This window comes from Lineus longissimus, chromosome 3 (genome assembly GCF_910592395.1).
Source record: "Lineus longissimus chromosome 3, tnLinLong1.2, whole genome shotgun sequence".
Lineage (NCBI taxonomy): Eukaryota > Metazoa > Nemertea > Pilidiophora > Heteronemertea > Lineidae > Lineus > Lineus longissimus.
Window position 1 is genome coordinate 6,949,748 of NC_088310.1, and position 24,569 is coordinate 6,974,316.

Sequence of the window (24,569 nt, forward strand, 5' to 3'; positions counted from 1 at the left end):
TGGATAATCAACTGACGCTGCAGAAGCGGCGCCATCGGTATGAAACAATTCAAAGATCCAAACTGAATAAATACTCTACTGAAAACAGCAAATTGGATGTTCCCAGTTGCTGCGATGATAAATATTATCGAAATAACGAGGATGCGTTTTGACTTGGTGATGCTGGCTCGTTTCAGAGGGAACCACACGACAATTGCTCTCTCTATGGAAAAGGCGATGATAAGCCAGCCCGATGTTAGAACAGCCACACTGCCGATGTAACGGATGAACTTGCACAGCCCGTCGGAAAAGATCATGATGTCGAATTGTTGCCCATAACCTGAGATGCTGCCGATACCGTTATGTAACCAGGTCGTGATCCCGACAAAAATGATACAGAAGGAATCCGAGATTGCGAGTGCACTGAGGTAGTGGACGGTTGCATCATTCCTTTTACGACATCTCCAAAATATCACGAGCGAGAACGCGTTCCCGCAGATACCAGTCACGTGAGCTGCGATCATGACGTAACCATGGACATAAGCTAGCACCATTTCCAAGATTTTGAATTGGTTTTCTTCATCAGACAATTGAGGAGCTGTGAAGAATTCCATTCTCACTATCCGACGGAAACTTCGAAGGAGTATCCACAAACAACACCCCGTCAGGAAACTTACAGAAGGCTGAACAGTCGTTCAAACAAAATAACCACAGCGGAACTTGACAATGTGGTGTTTGGTGACGGGAACTTCGACGACTTATGACTGATATTACAGTAATGATTACCACTGGCGGCCTCCGTTGCTTCTTTTAATGTTAACACAGCGGTTGGCCTCATTGGTTAAACAAACATGTAGCAGAGCCGCAGGCATTCTAAAAACGACTACTTAATCACAGGGTACATTTCTCACACCAGAACAAAGAAGTAAATTCAAATTTTGTTGTTGTTTTATAAATAGATCTAAATTTGATATTTCCATATTTTCCCCAGCAACAGTGTTAGGATGAGGGAGCGATATTTGAGAACATGGACTTTTATAGAATTGATAGGGGTCGTTAAGAATAGACGGTCTACGTAGTTCATATCAAGAAATCTGATAATTGGATATTTAAAACCCGCATTTTAACTCTTTTCTGGCGGGTGGGTACATCTGATAATCGTATCCGGAAAGGAATGGAGTAGCCACAGAATACAATATGGCCGTTACATGCGTCAAGTACAACGACTCGTCGAAATAAAAAAGCAACCTCAAGACAGTTTAAGGGGCACAAGATTTCAAAATATTTTATTTATTTGGTTGACATATCACTTTATATACCCGATATAACAACAATTTATACCAATTTTCCAAGAAAAAAATGGGATACATGCGTTTATCACGGTTTTTACGTTCAGGAGCGAAAAGAAGCGAATGCTTTCTGTTCGATCAACAAACGAATTTAGACTAGAAATAGGGAAAAAGGCGTCATGTGACCTATAGCGACTGGAATTCAATTTCAGTTCACGCGCGAGGTGTATCACAAAGTAAAGTTACATGTATTGCACATCGGGGTGTCTCAGAAAAATGCCGGCTTCAACATTAAGTCTCGCGTCCGTATTCCTCAGTGAAATAGTTGCACATTGTACTTTGGCAAAATCAAGAACCAGAAAGGATAGTTAAGGAAGGAAGTATATCGAAGCACATTTCAATTTCACGTTGCTTACGCCATTGTCTACATACGCCATATCAAAGCTTACCAAGGATCACTACTGGTTTTCAATCGTCTCACTGCGGCTTGTTACCGCCCGCATTATAGTGAGAATATTGGGAAGCAATGTGGTTCGTTCACGTCAAACTTCAATCTCCAAACCCCGCCACTTGTGACTGTTGCCAAGTGATCGACTGGCACATTTAACCGTACTTTTCCACCCGAGATGAATGAAATTGGGATATGCATTCACAGGACCTTACCTGAACGTAGAATGAAAATATGCCTAAAAAGCGTCACGTTGTCTTCAGCTGTAAAAGCATTTCTTCAAATGCTATCTTGCTGACTTCGTTGAGTTGAAACCGGACGACAGTATGTGTACGTATGTTGACAATCACAATATGTGCTATAGGTAAATATTATAGTTTCCAAGGAATGCCTTATTCCATCAGTGTAGTCTCACTTGGTCCCTCTTTGAATCAAGGGAGGAGAGTTAATAAAGACAAAAGCACTGTAATCTTCAGTCTGATGTGATGCATTTGTTAAGGAATCGAGTTTTTTCTTATCAAAAGCTATATGAAAAAGGCAACAGAAATAAACGAATTAGTTGTCAAACCCGCTTTTTAACGCTTCAAGGTATGATTATTGAGCAAAGGATATCCGCAACTTATCAGGCTTTGTTACCCTAAAACCCCTCCCCGCCGCCGCCGTGTTGTCGTTAGAATAAGGCATTACAAGGAACATTATCACAACCACAATAAAAATCACGATAAAATATCCAAAGCCTGATTGATACGTGCACCATCCTGCAAAAACAGTCGTGAGTCAGAGTAGTTATTTGCACGCTGTGCATCGAATGGGTTCTAAATCCGGCCAAGATGCGAGCTTTTGAAAAATATCTACCCTCGACCTCGTATGACACCATAAGTAACGGCACCATTCCCCAAGTGATGTTAGGAGCCTGCGCCCACCGAAAGCATAAACGAAATGTCTTTGCAGTATGGCATATAATGTATATACAGATGTGCACTGATCTCCGCTGCAAATACTTACGAAGACATAATAGATATAAACATCAGTAATTCCACTTCAAAGCAGCCAAATGGTCGCATCCGCAGAATGTCGTCAAAACCAACACGTTCTCGTGTGATGAATTCCATCGAAATGTTGCTTAAAGGTCTACTCCATTCGTTCCAAAAAATTCAAATTTCCAATCGTGAAAATACGTACTGCATACATAGTTTACCAGTGCCGTCGTGGAGACTGATAAACAAATACTATGAATGTCAAAGGCAGCGAATGAATACACTATATCAAACTTTTGCTATTTACCTGAGCCATACAAAAAAGGCAATGTACACAAAAAGCGTAGGCCTTGATATCAACATTGATAAGTTTCGGCGATTATGTAATCACTGACTTTAGTCCACAGAGCGAATTCCTTTTCCTTTTTGTTGAAATCGACACCAGCTTCGCTATGAAGTAACATTTCTTAATAGACTCTCGTCCACTTATATTTTCGTTATGTCGACTTTCAAGGAAACCGCCCTATGCTACTTTGGCTTCTTTGAAGTCGTATTATTCTAAAGTCTGAGTATGTTTGGTACAGAGAAGATATGTTTTTAATATAGCCATTTGGTTATAAGAGACATATATCAGTTTCCATCTTTGGCTTTCTCGCTCTGCAAGTCAGCTTTCCAGGTTGCCTACATTGAAAACTGAAATACTGTCCGCCGGATTTTTTTAAAATGACTGACATACCACTTTCTAAGCCGCGGATGACGTTATCCAACAACTGAGATTTCTCAATAGTCGGGTATTCACCACGGGCTGTCCCTGTATGATGCCCCATGGTACATGTACATTGTATATATCAAATATTGAAGAAAATTATGCCAAGAAAGTTGTTTTTTGGAAATTGGTATATGGCTAGACTCATTTGATGCTGAAGAAATAGTTATAAAATATATTACATGTAACTGAATTAAATCAATAATAAAATCTTGATTGGAAAACGTATTCCGCGGCGACTGCAATCCGTGGCCCCATTATCTGTGTATCACCCGTTAACGCCTACATTTACAATATATACAACGTTAATAAAACAACCTAACAATTCTACACGAAGAAGCAGAATGAGAAATGGATGGCTAATCTTCACCCAAAGTATTAGATGATCAATTCTACTCCAAGGAGTAGATGAATGTTGCAAATCCTTCGATCAAACGTTTCCATGGACGTCACTTCCAAAGAGTAAAGTCCTTGTCTTACAAAGCCAAATCGACTGTACTGACGTCATGGAAACAGGCGTGTAACGACCTCTGCTGGTGACCTCTAAGACTAGCTATTTTGGCCATCGGAGAGACCATCAATTTTTCATCAGTCTGCCTTTTCGCTGAAATGCTTTTATCTCTTTCGAGATCAGATTCGATGTTTAATCAAATCTGAAATTGGGACCCTGGTGTTCCCGCTTGACGACCGCAAGCTTGGAATGGGGACTACCGGGGACCTTCTGGTTTGCGTACGGTGGTTTCTGCGTGCCGTGGAGGAGGAGAGTCCACTCGAAGATCGTGCCTTCCTGGGCTTGCTCGGAATCAAAGATGATAGAAAGACGCCATTCCCCTCGTGGGTTCTCTGCCCATGTGTGTGTTGTCATAAATGGCCACTTAACGAAGCCTTCTTTGTCATCATCGTCACGTGGCCTCTTGCTCAAAATCATTGACCTAAAAAAGAATGCTCATATCAAATCTTGACCCGCAACATACTGATGTTCCTATTATTCCAAAAGAGTAAAACTATGTTCAAATGTAGATGCCTGCACAATGTGTAAGCTTTATCAACTGTGTACCACAGTACATTCGCCAGGATGGGAAGAATATGTATCAGCACCCCAATAGGCGGCGCTGCTTTTCACTAGATTTTTTAGTATGAAACCGTACAACATATGTATGTGGCATGAAAGGATACACCTGGGCATAAACCGCCGATGTAGAGATGGGCATTTAGTTCATCCACTCGTCAGAAGTATATACCACTGTCCAGTCAAGTTTTACTTACGTTGTATTCATAGGAGAAGTCAAGAACATGGTGACGTCACCGCGTCTTGAGGATTTCAGAGTTATGAATGATTGGACATGTTCAAGATATTTGACCTGGTTGTCATCGCCCTTGCAGGCATCAGTGTTGATCGTGAGGATCAGGACCTCGCCGGTGCGGAAATGACTGAAGGAGAAGGAAGTGAGAACATTGCAGGGACACGGATTTCCTTTATTGGGCAACGATCTTTGAATAATCAGTTGGTTTAAAAGAAAACTATTCCAGTTTGTTCTGCATGGGTGCAATGTAAGACTTACTTCACCAAGCTATAGGAAGCAACAGGTGACGATCAACCATCTACGCGCAGGGCAATGCCGACTCAGAAAACACCTTCACAGACTTTGTTACAGAAAACGGACTGACTGTCTAGCAAGCATCTCAAAAATTCCAAACGCAGAAGAAGAACAATACTTACTTCTTCTCTTTCTTGGATCCAGCCGTGCAGTGGTATCGCTCAGGTGTACCTCTCCAGTGGAGGGCAAGGTCCACCATGTCTCCGGCGTCAAGGACCCCATAGCCGAACAGGTGGTTGAACTCCAGTCCGGCGCCGTTGATTGTCCAGTTGTGCTTCTCGCTGCGGTCGTAGAGGTGGTTCCTCTTGGAGGTGAGCACGGTCAGGTGCTGCATGTCACGCCAGGTAAGAGCAGGGCTGAATAAGACAAGAAGAGAAAGTTAGTTTTAGCATAACGGTATCAATCAGCCAGTAAATGAAGCTTATGGGACACTAATGTCAAACTGGCCTCTACGTTGAAGACGCTGTCATTCTCATCAACGTACATGATGCACTCTACTTTATGAATGTTATAGGATGCGCATGTAACCCTTAAGTTCTACTTACTTGGCCTCAAGAGCCAGCGCAAACACGCCAGCAGCTTCTGGTGCAGCCGCGGAAGTTCCAGAGTGCTTTAGTGTACATTCTCCGTACAGATCCACTGTAGCCTGCAAAAGTGAAAGAAGTGGATAATTCTGTTTCACCTAACCTTTGGATACCTTCAAGTGGAAAAGTTTGCTCCGCGGGGAAACTACTGAGGGGTAAAGAATTTAGCAACGGAACAGTAGTTTAAAGGAAGGCTGTAACCTCATCCAACTATCAAAATGAAACATTCTACCAAAAGAAGCAAGACAAACACAATAAAGAGGTAACACGATCGAAACACGAAACATAATCGTCGCCGGTAGACTTTACTGCCAACAAGGACAGGGAAGCCGGTTCAGAGACGGTGGGCAGATGTAATTTTCTTATGGCACCCATCATTCTGTTTACATTCAAATGAATGATTGTCATCGGGACGTTCATAGTCCCCCATCACTTACCACTCCGGCGTCCATGAACCAGCTCTTTCCATTGGAGAAGGTAGAGGCCAGCGTAGAGGAGCACGACTCGTCATAGCTGGCGGTCTGACCATCATTGGTGGCAGAGTTGATGGAGATTGTCCACATGCTGGCAGCATAACCATCACAGTTGCAGTCATCGTCCGGTCCACCATCACCTGAAGCCCACACGTAGATGCTTCCCTTGCCTTTTCGTCCCTGCAGAAAGACATAAACATGATTTCAAAAGACCCAATCACCTAGGACATGTATCAATATTGGTAATAACCTGGTGATTTCAAGCCCACACAATCTTACCATTAGATGACACTGCAATATCACCAATAACAAGCATAGAACATGGAACTTGGTGATCCCTGGCTCAGAAGATGGCACTTCGATATATCAATATGGTCTTACTACATGGTTTGAATAGGAAGGAGTCTTCCCCAAAATGGAAAATGCGAACACGGTTCGTTCGCCAACACTTCTTTGCGAATTCACGCAAGGCAACGTGGCTAAAGGGAGGAAAATGGGAAATCCTTTGATAACAGGGGATTGTCAACTATCAGTGAGTGGACTGACCTCCCAACGTACCACTGCAGCCGGCTGCCTTGGCACCGCCAGTCAGAAAAATTTCATCACAAACTTACGTTGTTGACGCCATTGACGATAGCGCGCATGGTTGCATTTCTTGGCCCATCCACGGTCTTGCCATCATCAGTTGGTCCCCAGCTTGCGCTGTAGATGTCAATCAGTTCGGGCTTGTGTGCCATGGAGTTGGCTTCGATCAAGTCAGTCATGTAGGGCTGGTCGAGCATTCTTAGACCTGAGAATTCAGAGAGAAATTGGTTATAAGGTGTGTTTTTTTAAAAAATTTATCATCGGACGACTGCTTAATTGGCTTCGTTTTGTTCTTCAACGACAACGTCAGAGTTGTTGCTTAGTTATTTGGTAATTTGGCAGCGTACGTCTTCCAGGAACCAAAGTCTTCTTTACGAGATTACCATCGATTTATTGCTCATAGTCATTACTAGCTGCAAGAATACGAATCCTTCCTGTCATTTCAGTTAAGACTTCCTCGCCGTCATACAGGACCCATTTATTATCCATCATTTCAGCAGCAGTATTACTAAGACAGCATGTATCTCTTGTTACAATAGAACTGCGTGCGGTAATCATAAAAAACTAATATACATGTACTGGGATTCATGTGCAGCTAATGAAACTGTGGTGTTCTCTCAATTCGGAAACGACAGAGAGAGAGCTCGCAATGGCACTGAGGTAATCACTGCATGCACGAGGGGTGTATTGCTTCTTACATGTACAGTAGGAGAAACTTAACCATATCGGAAAAGCTCCTTGACTCACCCGCAATCTTTGAATCATATGCGACACCAACTCCACATATACCGTTATCTCTTTTGGCGGCGACCTCACCGGCGCATCTGGTTCCATGGCTAATAAAAAGAAATACGTCGTGTTTATAGGTCCTTCAAGATTCAAGTTCGTCAATGAATTTAAGGAAATGTACAAGAACAAAAGCATGGATTTAAATGGCCAACGATGCAACACATCTACTGATATGTCTACATTGTACATCGTACGTAGTTAGGTATGGTAAGAAGGATGTGTCATGAGAGTGTGAGAATGGATGTGAATATATTGTTCCTACCTGTTGAACCAATCGTCAGTGTACCGGGGGTATGGGAAGGGATCATTGCTGCTGAAATCGTAGCTGGCTTCGGCATTCTGGAAAGATGGTCGAGAATTTAGAACAATTTACTCTTAATTGGCTATGCCCGATGTATGAGAAAAATCATTGCAGATTACGATATACCATGTTAATTAAAACATGTTTTAAATATGATGCACATGCATGGTTAATAAAAAATCAAATGCTGTGGAAGGAAACGTGACAACATCGTTCAATCGCAAAATGCGACGATTGCGGAAAGATATGAGTTAATATTTCGGAAGTAATTATAGATTTTTTTACATGGGGTAGGTACCGGGTATTATTTCAGAACCCATTAAGGGCTGTCACTTACGTACCTTTCATGAAAGGTCAGGTATTTAGTATCACTGAGTCTGTGTATGATATGATAGTAGCGATGTTAGGGCCGGTCTTGATAATAGTGCAATTATCTTTGAGATAACGATTGGAGCCTACCCCATCTGAACCTACCCTAAATATATAGGAGTCAACCAGGGATTGGTTCGAAAATCTCTAAACGAGGTCACATCGGTTCACCTGGCTACATTATCGGAGCATTTCCTAACCGAGAATGATTATGTATAAAATATGAGCGAGTGAAAGAAAAGCCATTCGTGATAATGAATTTTTATGTTCGTTATCAGCCAAGAAACCTATCACCACATTAACAGTCGCCTGAAGAAGGTGGCCAAAGCTCAGCCCGATGAGGTTACTAAATTTAGAATCATTATCATGGCTCAGCAGAACATCCAAAGTGTAACGTAAAATGACTTAATAAGCGAAGGATTAGCCAAAGGAAAGCTTTTCTGTCTAGGCAAATATAGAGTGGAAGCTTAATCATAAACCACCACCGCTAAGCTGCAGAGGTGATCTGTCGCTAAGGAAAGCCACTCCTAAAAATACCGCCACCGTCTCTTCCCCAGGCCAGGACCATTCCATAGCCCAATAAAGGTCAATCATCTACTTCTTGTCTAATAAATGACCAATCTCTTGTGCCATATTTTCACCGTTTCAAGTACGGATCCGCATGCAGTCCTCTTTTTCGATATATCATCTTTGACACCAGGAAGAGGAGATTTCTCTTTTGAATCTGAAAGCTACATCGTTTTGATGACACCAACACCAAACATGTCCTTAATCGTATCACTGAGAATTCATGCAACTGAAACCTCAGAAAATGCCCAACACCCTGTAGTGCGACAAATGGGCTTACCTTCTCCGTAGGTTACCAAACTACACCGAATTAGATGACATGGACACGATATTTTTTCGGGACCTGTCATTTATGATAAATTTAAAATACAATGTTCGCGTGTCGTCATTAAAAGCTTACTTGCAGTTGCACGCTTGATACTCCATCCACACTTGCACTGGGGTCTAGTTTTACATTAGATATCAATCCCTGGGATTGTTTGGTCAACTTCAATGCGGAAAAAAAACTTTGATCAAAAGATTCTTAGTTAAAGTAAGATACTGGTCATTCATTCAAACTAAATGGAAGTCCATTAAGGAATATCGGCCACGTTGCTTCTGGAGGTAATTTCCATGGCTACGATGACAGTACCGGATCAAGCATTCTCTTACTACCTGTTGTGTCGGTATCGTTATTAGAACTTCTTAACATCACCTGCGGTGACAGTAGTCTGAGACAACGACACGCCCACGAACAGAAGAAAGACAATGCAGTCCAACCTCTGGTTTAGTTTAGTAATGCGCATTGGTTTAACCGAACGTTACCTTGCAAATTCCAGATAATGTCTTCAGAGAAAAATACAGTTTGGAACAAATGAACCCATGCTACTGAATATTCCAGGCAACTAAGTTCTGCCTTGGGTTTACGCTTCTTCGAGCGTGTAGAGGATGCGTATTACGCGTCGGTTACAATACAAATGTACGCGATTTTATTGAATATCCTCGTGAATTCAACACTGATGATATATGGAAACATAACAAGTAACTTACGAAATTATCCCACAGATCAGGATGCAGGTAATCCACGCCTGAAAATAATAATAAAATGATAAATTAAAAAAGTTCAAATCACTTTGAATCAAGAGCCTTTGTGCTATTGCCTTGTGATATCGTTCTCAATCTTTGAAATCTTATCTGACTCAACTTTTATTCTTTCCATGCTAACAGCAGCTGCTAAAGGTGGGCACGGAAAAAACTCAAATACATGTAACTGAATATAAAGAGTGTCAATATTCATCCTCGAGGAGATAGTATTCCTTACCATCGTCCATTATTGCTGTTGTGATGCCTTTTCCTGTTATATTTAAAGCCCATGCTGCTTCAACGTTTAAATCTAATTTTGGTATTCCTCCTGCTTGGCCAACATTTTTCTTGAAGAAAAAAGTACACACAGGATTAATGAAGATCAATTTTTTTCATGTCATCAGTTTTAAGGCTTAACGACAGTACCACTTAGTCTGTAGCCGGATTTGATAATGGCATAATACCCTTTACTAAAATGGGCTGACAGGAAGATCCCGACCCAGATGGCCAGGGTGGTCGAGGGTTCAAACTATGTTGGCTGCTCTTGTGAAAAGTTTCTGACAACATTAATTACCATCTGCGATCAGCGAACAGCGTGATTCCAGATGGTGGCTGTTTATCTGTCATATCTGAGGGCGTTTTGCGGACGCGTTTGAATCCTGACAGATGGTCATTCAAAACATTTTCTCAAGAATTGTAAAATCTTTACTTACCAAGTACCATTCCTTATCGTATAAAGGATCATTTGGTGTTCGTGAGTCGTGTCGATTGTTTATGTGCCCTGCTCCTTTAAAACCATTCGCGAGGGGAACTCCTCGTTGCATGGGCTTAAAACCTCGTTTTGATCGTATAAAACCTGTTATTTGATATGCTTGTGCTACCTGAAATTGGAAGGAAGTGCAGCCTTGAATCAAAAGATTTCAGCAACCAAGACTTCGCTTTACTGCCTCTGTTGGTGTATGGCTGAAACGAATTGCTTTGACTTTTCGCGCACGGGGAATAATTAAAGCGGTCATATTTCTGTTACTTTGTTGAACTGTCCTTAATGGGTTCCTCTCTTCATCACAACTCTCTCAGGCAACTTGGTAACACAGCATAGTGCCATGTTAACATGTAGTTGGAATATGTGCAAAACGCATGTTCCCAAATACGCTATAAATCAAACTTCGATGTTACCATTTGACTGGTTTGGTTTACTATTACGTTTGAATTTCCATTTCAAACGCCAACTGTCTCGAAATCCCTATGGCAACACATGTAGCTGTCATTCGTCTTCTTTAGCCGCTCTAATCACCGTGACATTAGTATTTTTGCTTCAGTGACGGATCATCGACCAGCCATTACAGTGAATTCCCCTTGCTAAGGCAGCTATCGCACGACGTGCGCTTTCCGTGGCAACAACGATGTTGATGTTTTATACAAAAACTGGAGATCAATATCTCGTGTTCATGCTTCAGCTTGTGAAATGTCGGACGTACGAACTACGAAGGTCTTTCGTATCATCCATACCAAAGGTAGTTGTCGGTGTACTGCTTTCGTGTGTGCGTCAGACCGTTCAGAGCATGCAGTGCACTGCTCTGCTGATGAAGAAATCCCCATGTCATTATACAAGAAACAAAATAATCAGTTTATGAAAATTAATCACTTTTTCAGCTTTGAACATTAATTGATCTGCTTATTGAAGTCTTTTTGCAATTCGGTGGCAATTACTCGATAGCAAATTGAGACTCAAGCAAGCAATCTCAGCAAACCCAATACTTTTACATCCGTGTCTATGCGGTTCAGGACGGGATCTAATGGAATTATCTTGCTCCTGATAAGCTATTGTCTAGATGTGGACACAAAAAACTTTAAAAGATTCTGTTAATGCATCTTGTGATGACGATTAGGAGCGTTACCAACAGCTAGTGGTGAGGTTATCACATAGCCTGCAAACACCTATCATTTCAATCCCATATTATAATCCATTACATTGGTACCAGCGCAAAATGACGTCAGAAAACCGTTTTAAGATGGATTAGCACGGTAACATTTTGTTAAAGAATAGGGACGCACATTTCCTCGAGTAATGGCCATGCCTGTTTATTTTCTTGGGTAAATTCCACACGATCTCTGGCTAAAAGTTAAAATCCGGAAAGAAAATTCAACGTTTACGGAGATATCAAAGTTGACCAAAAAATCAGAAAAACTTCAATCAATGTCAACTTACCATTGGGTCGGCCCTCAGCATTCGGGTGTGGCCTATACTCCTTCTCATCCGCCGCTTCGGCAAACCTCTGTGGACGAAATGGAACTCCCTCTCCGAGCCCATTACCTGTGGATAGAAAAGGGGCAATTCTTTGTAAAAGTTGTGTATCAACTTGAAGTGGTGATGTGGTTTGAAGACATCAGCATCAGCACATTAGAACTGTCTCCAGGAAATCGGCCCAAAGAAGAAAGCTTTGTTCAGCACTCCCGATTCTAAGGTAGTGGCCGTATAGCCAGCCATACACAAAGTGAATCCGTCGCCCTAAATAGAATGGTACAAATTCTCCATGGGGACAACACTTCCATTCACACCGGCACAAGTCGTGCAACTCGAAATGTATCTATGACATAATTTTGTTGATTGCACGAAAGCAGGAATGAATTACTTTTGCCGAAAGGTCGGCCATCTTGAAGGAGCCAAACTGAAAGACACATGGCAAATGAATCATTAGAAGCGAGAATTTAGCCTAGATTTGGTGCTGCTTTAAAACGAAATATAAATAAAGCTTGACTTGTCAATCCCCTTCAAGCCCGATCGCTACCTCCTCAATCGACATCTCAACCATTTTAATCAATTCCTTTTCAAATTCTTCTATTGTCAATTTCCTTTATATTGTAACATGGTTTTCGATTTAATCTAAATAACTTCGGTTTCCGCCCAACCGCCCGATGTGCATTGTCGAGGAAAAAAGGCATTATTGAGGCATTAATGGTATGCTATCAGTAAGGTCGCGTTTGAAGAGTAGATGAAGAGGATAATCTTTCTTTAGAAGATGCTTGCAACTATTTTTTAAAAGGATGCTTGCAACTATTTAGTTAAAGGATGTTTGTACAAAAACTGCACCATGTGGGCGGTAATTCAAAAATTATGTCCTGTTATGGACGATTCCAAATGACAAATCTTCGAACAACTTGACTCATTGACCAAAATATCTGCAACAAAATATCCCAGTGATCTGAGAACCGGAAGCAGGCAAGCGAACAAGCGAGCAGCCACGATGACAAGGAAGGACAGCTTCCGGTCAGTTAATGGATGTAATCGGTTGTCAGGATGTACAAGGACCAACGATAGCTTCATGGCTTAGCACTTGAGTGGTGTGAATACTGTTCCTCATGTAGCATATGTCCAGGGAACATCATGGAATTTCAACAGGGAACTTTTTTGTTATTAGATTGTATTTCCATGAGCATAAATCCGCCTCAAAACAATAGTTAAGGTCGAATATTTTGTTTTGGAGGACACTATATCCTACGACACATCGGCAAGTCAAAAGCCAATCCTACAATCACTCAAATTAAAGCAACCCGAAACATTTTCAAGGAAGAAAAATAGCTGCAACATCAAACATTGGATTCCTTTGGCATCAGCATTTGAAATGGCGTTATGATGTTCAACCGTTGTACAAATGCATCGTACTCTCTTAGATATTTGTTTGATTTGCACAACGGTAATGTCTTTCCTTTAGGTACATGTAGATATCAATCTCGAGGAAGCGTCATTCATTTCATAGGTATACGAAGGAGTCCATTATCATGGTGACCTAAGTCATGGATTTCCGAGGAGAAATATGATGCATTGACTCTAAAACAACATACGAGTGAAGAAAATATAATGCATAGATCATTCATCACATCTCTGACATTGATTGAAAATTCATGCCAAGCCATTACAAACCAACCGTCGTCATGGAAACTGCTGGGAGAATGCTAGATGAGTAGCGAGGAGGAATCGACCGTGGTAATGAAGTGAAAGGGTACATGTCCTCACACAGTGTTCCAGCGCTGACGATATTTAGTGGAACACCCGCGTAATTAGAGACAAAGAGGTTTAGATCAGGAAGAGTATGGTGTTTGGTGATATCTGAGAGATCAGCATGATCAGTGATGGACATTGCCAGGCTCATGAGAAACCTGATCTTCCGTCACCTCACATAGTCTTTGGCTCAAACGAAACCAGTTGTCTATATACCAAATTCCCGTTCTCTCACGTAGTGTTTGGCATTGCCAGACTCATACGAAATCAGGTGCCTAGCTGTATACCAATCTCCCGTTCCCTGACATAGTATTTGAATCATATGAGAGATGAAAATGGTCAGTGGTCAGTACCTGGTCGCACAGGAGTTAGAAGAGGAGGTTAAGCATTTATGACTAACTTTATCATTGCAGTTTTCACTAGAGCTGATATTTTCGTTTTAGAGACCACTGGCCGAGTTACATCCGGATAGCAATCCACTATTTTCTCAATATAGATACACAGCACAACCTCATACCATTATGATGATTTGCCAAACATCTCGTAGATGAGCAGAAATAATTCAGCTTTGTTACCAACGAAGATTTATGATAGAGCAATGGGGTTACATTAGAATATAAATCTTGAATAAGGGGAACAATGATCAGTAATAGATCAGAGAAAATCATATTATTTTGTAAAATAACGATATTTAATGGAATCGGCCGGTACTATAGTATGCATTCCATGAACCATTTTCTTCATTAAAAATACATACGCCCGCAGCGAATATGATATATCGTTTGGCCGAAGGGGTGAGCATAAGTCACAACCGTGAAAAACAATTCTTCTGAGCAATGTCTGCCAACACAGTCCGTTGGTAGTCGGAAAAAATCCTCATCTTGACGAACGCTATAATGATCTCTTCTAAATGCCACTACATAGCGGCTCTCTAGCCGCTGTAATCTATCACCAGTCCCCGATGAGAGCCAATGGTGATTGTGTGTCCGTAGCGGAAATCAACACAGTAATGATGGCACTTGGTCGAGGAGATACGTCATCTCGCTCGCGGCCATTCAAGGGTCGAGACACTTGCCGGACTGATTATCTGGTCAACGGTTTGCGTCACGCCTATAAGACTAAAGTGCAGCTTCAACGTGCGATGTACTACGGGGTAAGCATTTTAGATGATACACAAGCGCAGAGGAGATACGTGTATGGTAGGAAGCCAAATGTGGCCTCTACTTTCCTGTTAAGATCGCGGACTTGTATGCAGACGTCCATGGAAAGTAAAACACGACACTTGCTGAAAGTCGAAGGTCGAATGCATTTAGGTCGTTTCCTTTGGGCAGTAGGTGAATGAAGAAGAACCAATAAAGTGTGTGTCAGTCTCCTTTGAGGTGAATTTAACTCCCTGTCATCATACTACATATGGGTTTATTCAGTGATCACTAACAACCAACAACTCAAACTGGTGCCGCAGGTCAATCAAAATCGCCTAGTATAGCCTCAACCAATGCATCCTCTTCTTGTAAGCTTTGCCACGATTGTTTGAGACTAAGCCGTACACCTGAGATAGCTCAGACGCAATCAGCAAATCAATATCGACTACTGTCAGCTTGTGGTATTAACGGAAATGGCATCACTGCATCAGATTTATTTCTTTAGCACTCAACAAACGCTTAGAAAATACCTGACATTTTAAAAGGCATCGTCATTGAAGAGTTTGAAATTTCAATTTGTGGAGTATTATTAATCTTTTTTAATGCTTGAAAAAAAATTGAGGGTTGAATTTGCATTAATAACCTGTCAAACGCAGGCATTTCTCTTACAGGTTTTGGGAGAAGAAAGATGAATCGAATGATCGCAAACACGGCGGAAGCTGGTAAGCCGTTCTGGTAATGGGAAAGGGATGTTATTGAAATTAATGTCGTCGCATTTCTATGCTTCGGGGTTTTATATTAGGCAGCAGGTTCTCACCCCTCGCGAACTACGAAGTATGGACTACGTAGTCACGAAGAGACCGAAAACTGGCTTAGGTCCACCATGGTCCCCAGTCTCGACCCAAGCACCATCGAACACTCTCCCAGTTTGATTTGATAGGGGGAATATATACGGATCGTTTGATCCGATTTATCAGCCACGCTTGGTGACATACGCGCATTATGGGTCGGTATTGCCAATCAATTCGATCTGCCAAATACAATCTCCGCCTCCGCGTTTGATATCAAGGCGGCTGTTTGATATGACATTATCAGATTTGAAAATTTCAATATAGACCTGTCGCACGTTTTGAGTAAAGATTACGAAAAACAGTTATGTTGAACTATGGATGATGTGGTGTTGTAAAGCGTTTCAGGTGTTATAAACTTCTTGTCAACGACAATGCGATGGCAATTTGAATAGTGTTATGAAAAAGATTAAGGATTACAATTACGCTGATGGTAAGTTCTCATATAGCGCTTAACACGTTGATTTCCCTACTTGGTGAGGAAACCTTCATGTCGAAACCGAGATGCACACATATCGCACTTCGCCTAGGCATTTCAGTCTACTTATTAAGAGTGCATGTGTACATAAAGGCACTTGCCGAACTTCGAACCCTCGACCTTCCGATCAGAAATCAGATCGCTTCCACCACACATCCAATGCAAAATGTTATCTACGATAACTCTGATCATGAATTTGTGATATTACGCTGATGGTAAGTTCTCACATAGCGCTGAACACGTTGATTTCCCTACCTGGTGAGGAAACCTTTATGTCGAAACCGAGATGCACACATACCGCACTTCGCCTAGACATTTCAGTCCACTTAAGAGTGCATGTGTCCATAGTGGCACTTGCCGAGCTTCGAACCCTTGACCTTCCGATCACAAGTCAGATCGCTTCCACCACGCTCCCAATGTAAAATGTTATCTACGATAACTCTGATCATGAGTTCGTGATATCCCTGCATTTTTTTCAAATCTTAGGAGGGGTTCTGTGTTTTTAATGGCACTGTGTTACCTAATGTGAAATCTAGTAACAAAAGCTATAAATGCTTGGCACCAACCTTAAATATATCTGATCTTCCAAATACATTTTAACCCTTGTCACATAACCTTCACTTAACCCACGTTGTTAATCAAATTAAAAGCTACTTCCTTTACCATCATCTACAGGAAAAGGACTCAACACAACGAGGATGAAGACAACGTTTCCATGGAGATGGTTTACCCATGCCAGAAGAACACGAAATGACAATTCCACACGGTAAAAGAACCTAAACTAATTTCAGCTAAATCTAAGATATATCACACTTCACACGCGAATGATGAATACGATTATTTTTTATCAGTAATGTATGTGGTCTAATTTTAGTGTGCATGTCGTCTTATTTAGACCTCTTCATCTCATTTGAAAGGTCAAGATTTCCTTTTTTATGTATCAGTAGAACGAGGCTGCTAATCTTTAGCCGTAACAAATCCACCATACCCGCGCCGTAGGCGAAGTTACGATTTTGTTTACTCGTATCCCGGCAAGTTCCGAACCCATCCGACGGCCTTCCGGAAATTCCCGAACGATTCCGAGATGATGCCGAAGATGGCGTCAAATGGAAATGTAGTCAAAACAACAATATTCGAGGTAATTTCTAAGGACATTGATAAACAAGAAAGTGTAGGGAATCTGCCATTGCATAAACAAGACAGTTATGTACATCTAAGCTATGTAACACCAGTTTTTGTGGACCGAGCAACGTTAAGTAAAGAAGTAACTTCAAAACAGAACACGAACAGAGCATGTCATTTGAAATAAGTCATTCGGCCTAACCTTTGCCATACGTTAACAACGAATGGCATTCTTCTTTTTTTTATGGAAATATCCCTATTACTTCCTTCGATCACGCGACACCCCAACCCGTATAAAGCTGGTTTTTATTCCTATTCTCAGTAACGCACAGGAAGATTAGACTCCATTATTCTTAGTACCCAGACGCGGTCTCTCGAAATGTCCTCTCAGACAAAATCGATCAAACATAGGAAAAATGTCAACACCTACGACCTTACATGCAGTTGCGGATGTTTTCAAAGAAGGAGCTGGAAAGTACGAGGGCGTTAAAAAAGGGCACGTTGTCTCACGGATGATGTTCCGTGGCCACAGGGGAGTTCACATGCAGTTCCTGGGTTTTCGAATACTGTTGTTGGACAACTTTATCTAAAAATTATTGCTTATAAAATATTTAAACCAGTTTATAAAACTTGGTAACACGATCATGCCGAAAGTGAAATCAACGCTCATTAGAGAAAGAATATAATTGCAGTTTATTTGAGCGTCAAGGTATTGTATAAAATGTTTTCGGCAGAGGTTCACCTCAGAGTGAAGCTTTATTATATTTTAATAAAAACCCATTTAATGCACAGACCAGTCCAAAACCACCTCACAAGTACACTACTTTGATAATGCCTATTTGATAAGTCACCCCCCCCCCCCCCCCCCGATAAAAAAATAGCTTAGTATTTCGATGGAGGCTGAGGCCATTTGAGAGAAACTCCCCACACCATACCTGACGGCGACCTACTGTGTCCTTAATTGACGAATTTACCTTTGTCTGTCCTTAGTTACTGTATAAAGTAGTTGTATCCGAGTCTTGTTGTATATCGGGAAGTGTCAATACATTGTTTGGGTCCAACAGCGTCACCATGGAAACGAAGGTACATGTCCACAGGATATATGTCCACAATCGGATGAGTGGTCAACGTAGGCTATGTATTGTACTCAGGCATGGAATATCTTATACTTTAGGAGCCAGTCGGAGAGTGTTTGACCCTTTTTAGTAATATTAGTTATATAAGAAAATAACAACAAAGAAAGACCCACTGTCGGCAGATGCTAAGCCAACTCGATACGGAGAGTTAACAACAAAGAAAGACCAACTGTAGGCAGATGCTAAGCCAACTCGATACGGATAGTTTTTTTCAGAAACCTCCATATTGATACTCGTACATGTATTTCTTTTTTCGCCATGTTGGATGGGTTAATAAGTTAGATCGTAATGTAAAAAATCAATTACGGTCGGATTACAACTACTACAAACATCCCTTTTCTAGGCAGACTCTGTTCGGACCGATCTGGAACCCCCAATCTGTTGTTTTCTTGTTCAAAAGAAGCAAAATCGAAGGCATTTGGTTAAACATTACACTGTCTTAAAACCATTCTTGATGAAAGTATTAAAATGAAAATATTGAAATTATTGAATAAGTGTGGGCAGGCTGGGCATATGTAGATTTTGTGTGACACACAGGTCTTCACTTCATGACACGAAACGAATGCATAGATAGAAGTGGTACCGGAACTGCGGTAAACTGTAAGACAAATTGGACGTCGTCACGTGGCAATCAGCTTCTATATAGGTTTCCCTTCATTATTGTCGCACGAACCGAGGAAAGGTGAATGAATGATTGCCGGAAAAACCTAAATTGGATGAAGAAATGTCATGACATTTCCCCAATTTATCGAGGCTGGGAACTTGTCGTATTGAAAGTACACTATTTTCCTGCAACTTCTATTACAGAAGGCCATTTTACGGTAGCTTTTCTTACAGGAAGCCGTTTTCCGGCAACTTCCCTTACAGAAAGCAACATTTTCCTGCAACTTCTCTTGCAACCATTATTTCTCGAGAACCAGACAATAATCCTGAAACCACACAGTGGCTTCCCTCACTGCCTCAACATGCGTTATTCTCTATGAACCCTGGCATTAGCGAGACAGAAAACATATATTCTTAAACAATCAGTTAATGATGTACGGACCCATATCGCCCACATGAATCGGGGTAAAACGATAATAACGCCACTAAAGTCCTTGCTTGATTCAATTTTTGCATTTATGGGATTGATCGTGAAGAACAAGTAATGTTTCCTTTTTGAAAGCACGATAATGTGATCTGTCAGTAAGGAAAGTGGCTTCATCATTCCTCCAGGAGCTTACATTTCCTTTTTCTGGATTCGGAGGCATGGCGACGCTGGAGAGCATGTTGTACTTTCCCTCGCAGAAGCACCCAATGGACGTGGTCACCCAAATGTTTTTTCTTTTGAATATCGTTTGCGGTCAACAATCGAACCCTTGATCTCCGAGACCATGCCAATACATGGTCCACGTCTTATACCCACTTAGCCACTGTCACGCTAAGAACTGCAAATTTTTCGCGACATTCAACTTATTGCAGATGATGCCACAGGAAATTAACCGTACCCTCTCGAGATTATCCCTCAATCTCCTGTTTCTTATCAGATATCTTTATTAGGCTACACTAGATCTAAATAGAAGACATATCTGACGTACTGCAATCTGCATCCGTCTTGAATGTAATCATATGACGCAAATGCAACGCAGCGATGCCTTATAGACGTTGCTTTTGATATTTTGAATGCAATTGAAGAATAGTGAATTTCTCTCAATTTGTTTTTATATTCAGATATCCAAGATCAATTGCTTACGAGAAGCTCCTTTTACCGTTCTTTTAATCAGTATCTTGTTTTGAGTCAGAGTAGTGAGAGTGATGCTTTACTATCTTGAAAGTTGTTTATCAACAGATGCACAAACTGCCCATCCAGAGCTTTCTTCCTGAAAAGGCATTAATTTCTCATTCATTGCCGGCGACATATCGGTCATTAAGTGATCATTAAGTGACTGATGGGTTGAGCTCCTCAGGCCAGCGAGGTTCTGGATAATCTTACTGCGTGGTCGTTTCCTATTTAGGTATTAACTGTGGAGAGGTTGGCGAGACATCAATCACATGTACAATGGAAGGGATTTTACCCGACGACAAGCCGGTGTATTCTTGAAGATTACATAGCCTATATCAGGGTAGGGTAGTCTTCCCGAGGACTTTTTCCAGGGGGACAACTGACTTCGGTTTGAGAACATGGCACCACATGACCTGAGTAGGTATAGAGTGAACCGCGAAATCATGAATCCTACTTAGACCGCCCTTTGGAAATGACGTGCTCGTTCTTCAGGAGTGACAAGCAAAAAGTGACATAAAATGCGAAAACCTGAACTCTTGTAAAATCGGCCGGCAGTCTAGCAGAACACACTAACCACAGGAAGAATGACGACATTGCAAATTCGAATTAAGTCATGATCTCTCAGTTCCTGACGTCACCATTCCTAATATCCCCGACTTGCTTATTAAACCATGGAAACGTTGGCGAGCTAACAGTTAACATAGCATTCGAGCAAATTACGAGCTCGCTGAGAGCAAATATAGTTCTGAGCTGACATCCTGTTTTATTGCGTCGGTGTCGTTATCAGAATATGACGTGGGTACGAAGAGAGGGTGCCAATCTGAGACGGATGGCAACACTATATTATGCCATTAATCTTAACAAAGTGGCAATTAAGATGCAAGTAGAAAACTACACCTGACAATTACTAGGCTGTAAGGTGATGATGAGTTTTTGCAAGTGCTTCTTCAAACCTAAAGGAGCCATTTTCTTAAGGTTTCTACGCACTCTTGTAGTTAAAACATGTATTCGTTCAGTGGAAATATCTACAAACGATCATTAAAGCAATCGTGATACTTTTAACAAAGTATATGCTTTTTAGATAACTAGCTAGTAACCTTCACGGAAAGCTAGTCGGTATACATTTTGGATCTTTTCCGAAACGCTGGTTGGAAAAAGATGACTTTCTATGGTCGTCTACTCATCTTCACTCGCCCCTTCAGTGACTCTTATTTTGTGTTATTTTGTCCTGACCCAGCCAACCTATAAAATTGGCATTATGAGCTGATAGAGATCTTGGTCTCTGAGGAAGGTGCTCGGTGACACAACACAACACAGCGGCCTGTCATGACATCCTTCAGGGAGATGCCTTCGAATCAGAGCGACGGTAACACAGATAAGCCATGCAGGATCTGGTATCTAGATGTCCTGACCGGGGAAGTCCCTTGGTGACCCACCCCCCGGAAGATCAGATTTACCGGCGAACCTCCGCACCGGCGTGCCGTCACAGGTGTCGGTATACCTGACTCGATGGCGGCCGCATCTCGTATCGAAGGCTAAACTGATTGCGCATAGGAATCGATATTTCATACATTAAACTTGCCAGCCATATGGTAGATTTAGAATCGCTTAGGTTTCATAACAAGTTTTGAGTACCAAATTACCAAACGGAGTAGCGCTACGGTGGATCATTTTGTGACTTTTAACAATTTACTTATTGACAAAGCCATCATAATTAACAAATACAAAGACAATTTGTTTCCCGTGCATACCAAATCGTCTTCCCCGTTGTTTTATTCATAACCTGTTTTAGCAATCTTTGTCAACTCTTACGCTTCAAGTATAGTAATGTATCACGATTATTATAGCGATTGATTAATATTAATTAAAAGTCTTGACTTTTTCATTTGAGCGGTAGCGCGTGTAGCTACCGGTATGGTGCTACTGATTTCATTTTTAAGTGCGCTGGATATTTATGAATGACAAATTTTCTGACTTTTTAGCAAGCTAGACCTGTCACGAATCATAGATAAGGTTAATATTACATTTTTGTATTAGCTAACAAATGCCCCTGTGGCTATATCATATTTGTAGGCGTAGCAAGTAGGTTCGGCAAATGTAGGTGTGAGTGGTTATGCAAAGTAAAACTTGGCTTTTAATATGATGTGATGTAATTTGGAATTGCTATAGGTTATTCATCAGCGACAGCATCATATTTGGTATTCCTGTTAACACGGAGATCGCTTTTTAATGATATTATTATTTGCTACATTTGTTTGTTTTAGATATCATTCATATCTTGCTATTGAATTTCAGAAATCGATAAGCTTTATTTCTGCTGTACTGTTGTTTACAAAATTTGAAAGAATTTCCAATGATATGCTGTATACGATGTTATATTGTTCATAACATAACCAGGATGACTCCACATGATTTTTCTCTAAGCGACGCTTTAACTTGCAAGTGTAATGGCAGTGGGAGCATTTCAAAACCATAAATGTCTTTCTCTTAAATATTGAGTTGAATAAAACATTTCTCTGTAAACAATGTAGGGCCTTAGTCTTATTTCATCATGTCATGTGCTTGCTTGGAAGAAACCAGACAAGTTACCATAATTCAGTTCAATATTACAAACTTCTAATAATAAACCTCAATAAGATACATATTATAATAACCTTGCTCATAATTTTCATATCCCGAAAAATAAAAAATGGTCGAGGTGTGACGATAGCATGCACGCACTGTTATTTTTGGTGTTATACGGGCGACGCATTGGCCCTATGCACACGTACTTTGTATTTTATCGAATTTTTTTGTGTATCGTATTTTAAGTAAAAATGTTTCGGTGAAAGTATTTTTATAATAAGAGGTTCGGTTTCAGGACTACTATCTTGATGGTCTTCGAGAAATCATGGATACTATAGGCAGGACTCTATATCATGGACACTTAATGCCGAAAAGTCCATCTACGTTTTATGACATATGTTTCCTTTAAACCTGTCATACGATAACAAAAAGCAACTGAAGATGTAATATTTGAAAATAAAACATGAAATCAAGTTCAAAACTCCTAAAATTCTAATCCTTGTGATGTCTTTGAACTTAATAGGGGCGTCCGTTTCGGGGAACAACATTGCGCAACCCATTTATTCGCCATAGCATATTTTCCAACTTGGCGGGTTATGTTTCAAGGAAATTAGGTAAAGTAATTGACTTACCGGTGAGATAAGGGAGAATCCGGTCCGCATGGCCACTCTCTTGGCCACCTCAATCCCCACATCGTCATTCATATGGACGTGCCATTCGTTCGTCACAACCTCCTTAGAGGGCTGAGAATTTGGCAGCCAGCACAACACCAGGCCGCATATCAAAGCCAAACTATCTAGACGCCATACCGTCCGATATACCATCTCCTCTTCTACCCTACAAATCCTCACGTCCTCTTATCCTCAGTCTCTCTCCTTGTCTTTTAAAACTTTATTTAGTCCGCCAAAGGAAGTAATTTCTCTATATCTCTGTCGTGTTCCTAACCGTTCACCAAGAGACTACTGCAACTGACTCCTTCTTCCTATGGACAATCTACAGCCATGCATAAATTATCGATTCTCTGACGTCACAGCCCCCTTTAAATATTCATTCAATGCGTGGTCGTATTGATTTTGGTCCCAGATGATGTGATGTGGCTCCCTTAACGCATCGCGTTGCTATACAGAACGCTAACGCCAGCCTACATGTTCTGTTTCCCAGGCCATTAAGCTAATATTCATATTACTGAACATGCACCACCATTAAGCACTGCAGATTTGCTAATTGTTTCCTGAGACAAGGATGCAAAATGCCATTTTCCATTGTCTTCCTTATGTAATATATCATCAGACATAGTAATTTTCACCCTTATATAGATCCAATCATTTACATTGACTCTCTTGTCTAATTACGATACGTACATGCAGGTATATTCAGACCCAAATTACGCAATTTAGGTAAAAGCAGTAGTCATTGAAAGATACATAGAAATACAAACAAAAATTGCGGTCGTGTTTGTCGGGTCCTTTTAAAACGATGAACAGTTGATCAACCAAATATCGCGAGGTTTTACCAGTTTTACCAGGCTGGTCGCCATTACCAGTATTTGGTGATTTAAGAAATTTGAAATTCACGAAGGTAAATTTCTTTCAGCATGGAAAAATCATGGACACATTTTCACCAAACGTAAACTCATTTCATTACCCTCAAGGTGAACTCGGTTTTAACCTAGAATATATCCATCCATAAACAAATTCGTTTCCCATTACCATCCTTTTCAACCGCATGT

The 24,569-nt window shown here is 41.0% G+C and overlaps 1 protein-coding gene across 1 annotated transcript; it reads right to left on the reverse strand.

The window, feature by feature from the left end:
- Positions 1–1,237: 1,237 nt before the first annotated feature.
- Positions 1,238–23,839, reverse strand: LOC135485607 (neuroendocrine convertase 2-like). The gene is made up of 13 exons (XM_064767818.1): positions 23,473–23,839; positions 11,997–12,101; positions 10,501–10,668; positions 10,026–10,134; positions 9,755–9,792; positions 7,751–7,827; positions 7,447–7,535; positions 6,729–6,904; positions 6,079–6,294; positions 5,603–5,703; positions 5,180–5,413; positions 4,726–4,890; positions 1,238–4,391 (listed from the first exon to the last, which is right to left on the reverse strand). Exons 1-13 carry the CDS (start codon positions 23,662–23,664, stop codon positions 4,103–4,105), a joined length of 1,959 nt encoding a protein of 652 aa, XP_064623888.1. The 5' UTR covers positions 23,665–23,839; the 3' UTR covers positions 1,238–4,102.
- Positions 23,840–24,569: the final 730 nt, after the last annotated feature.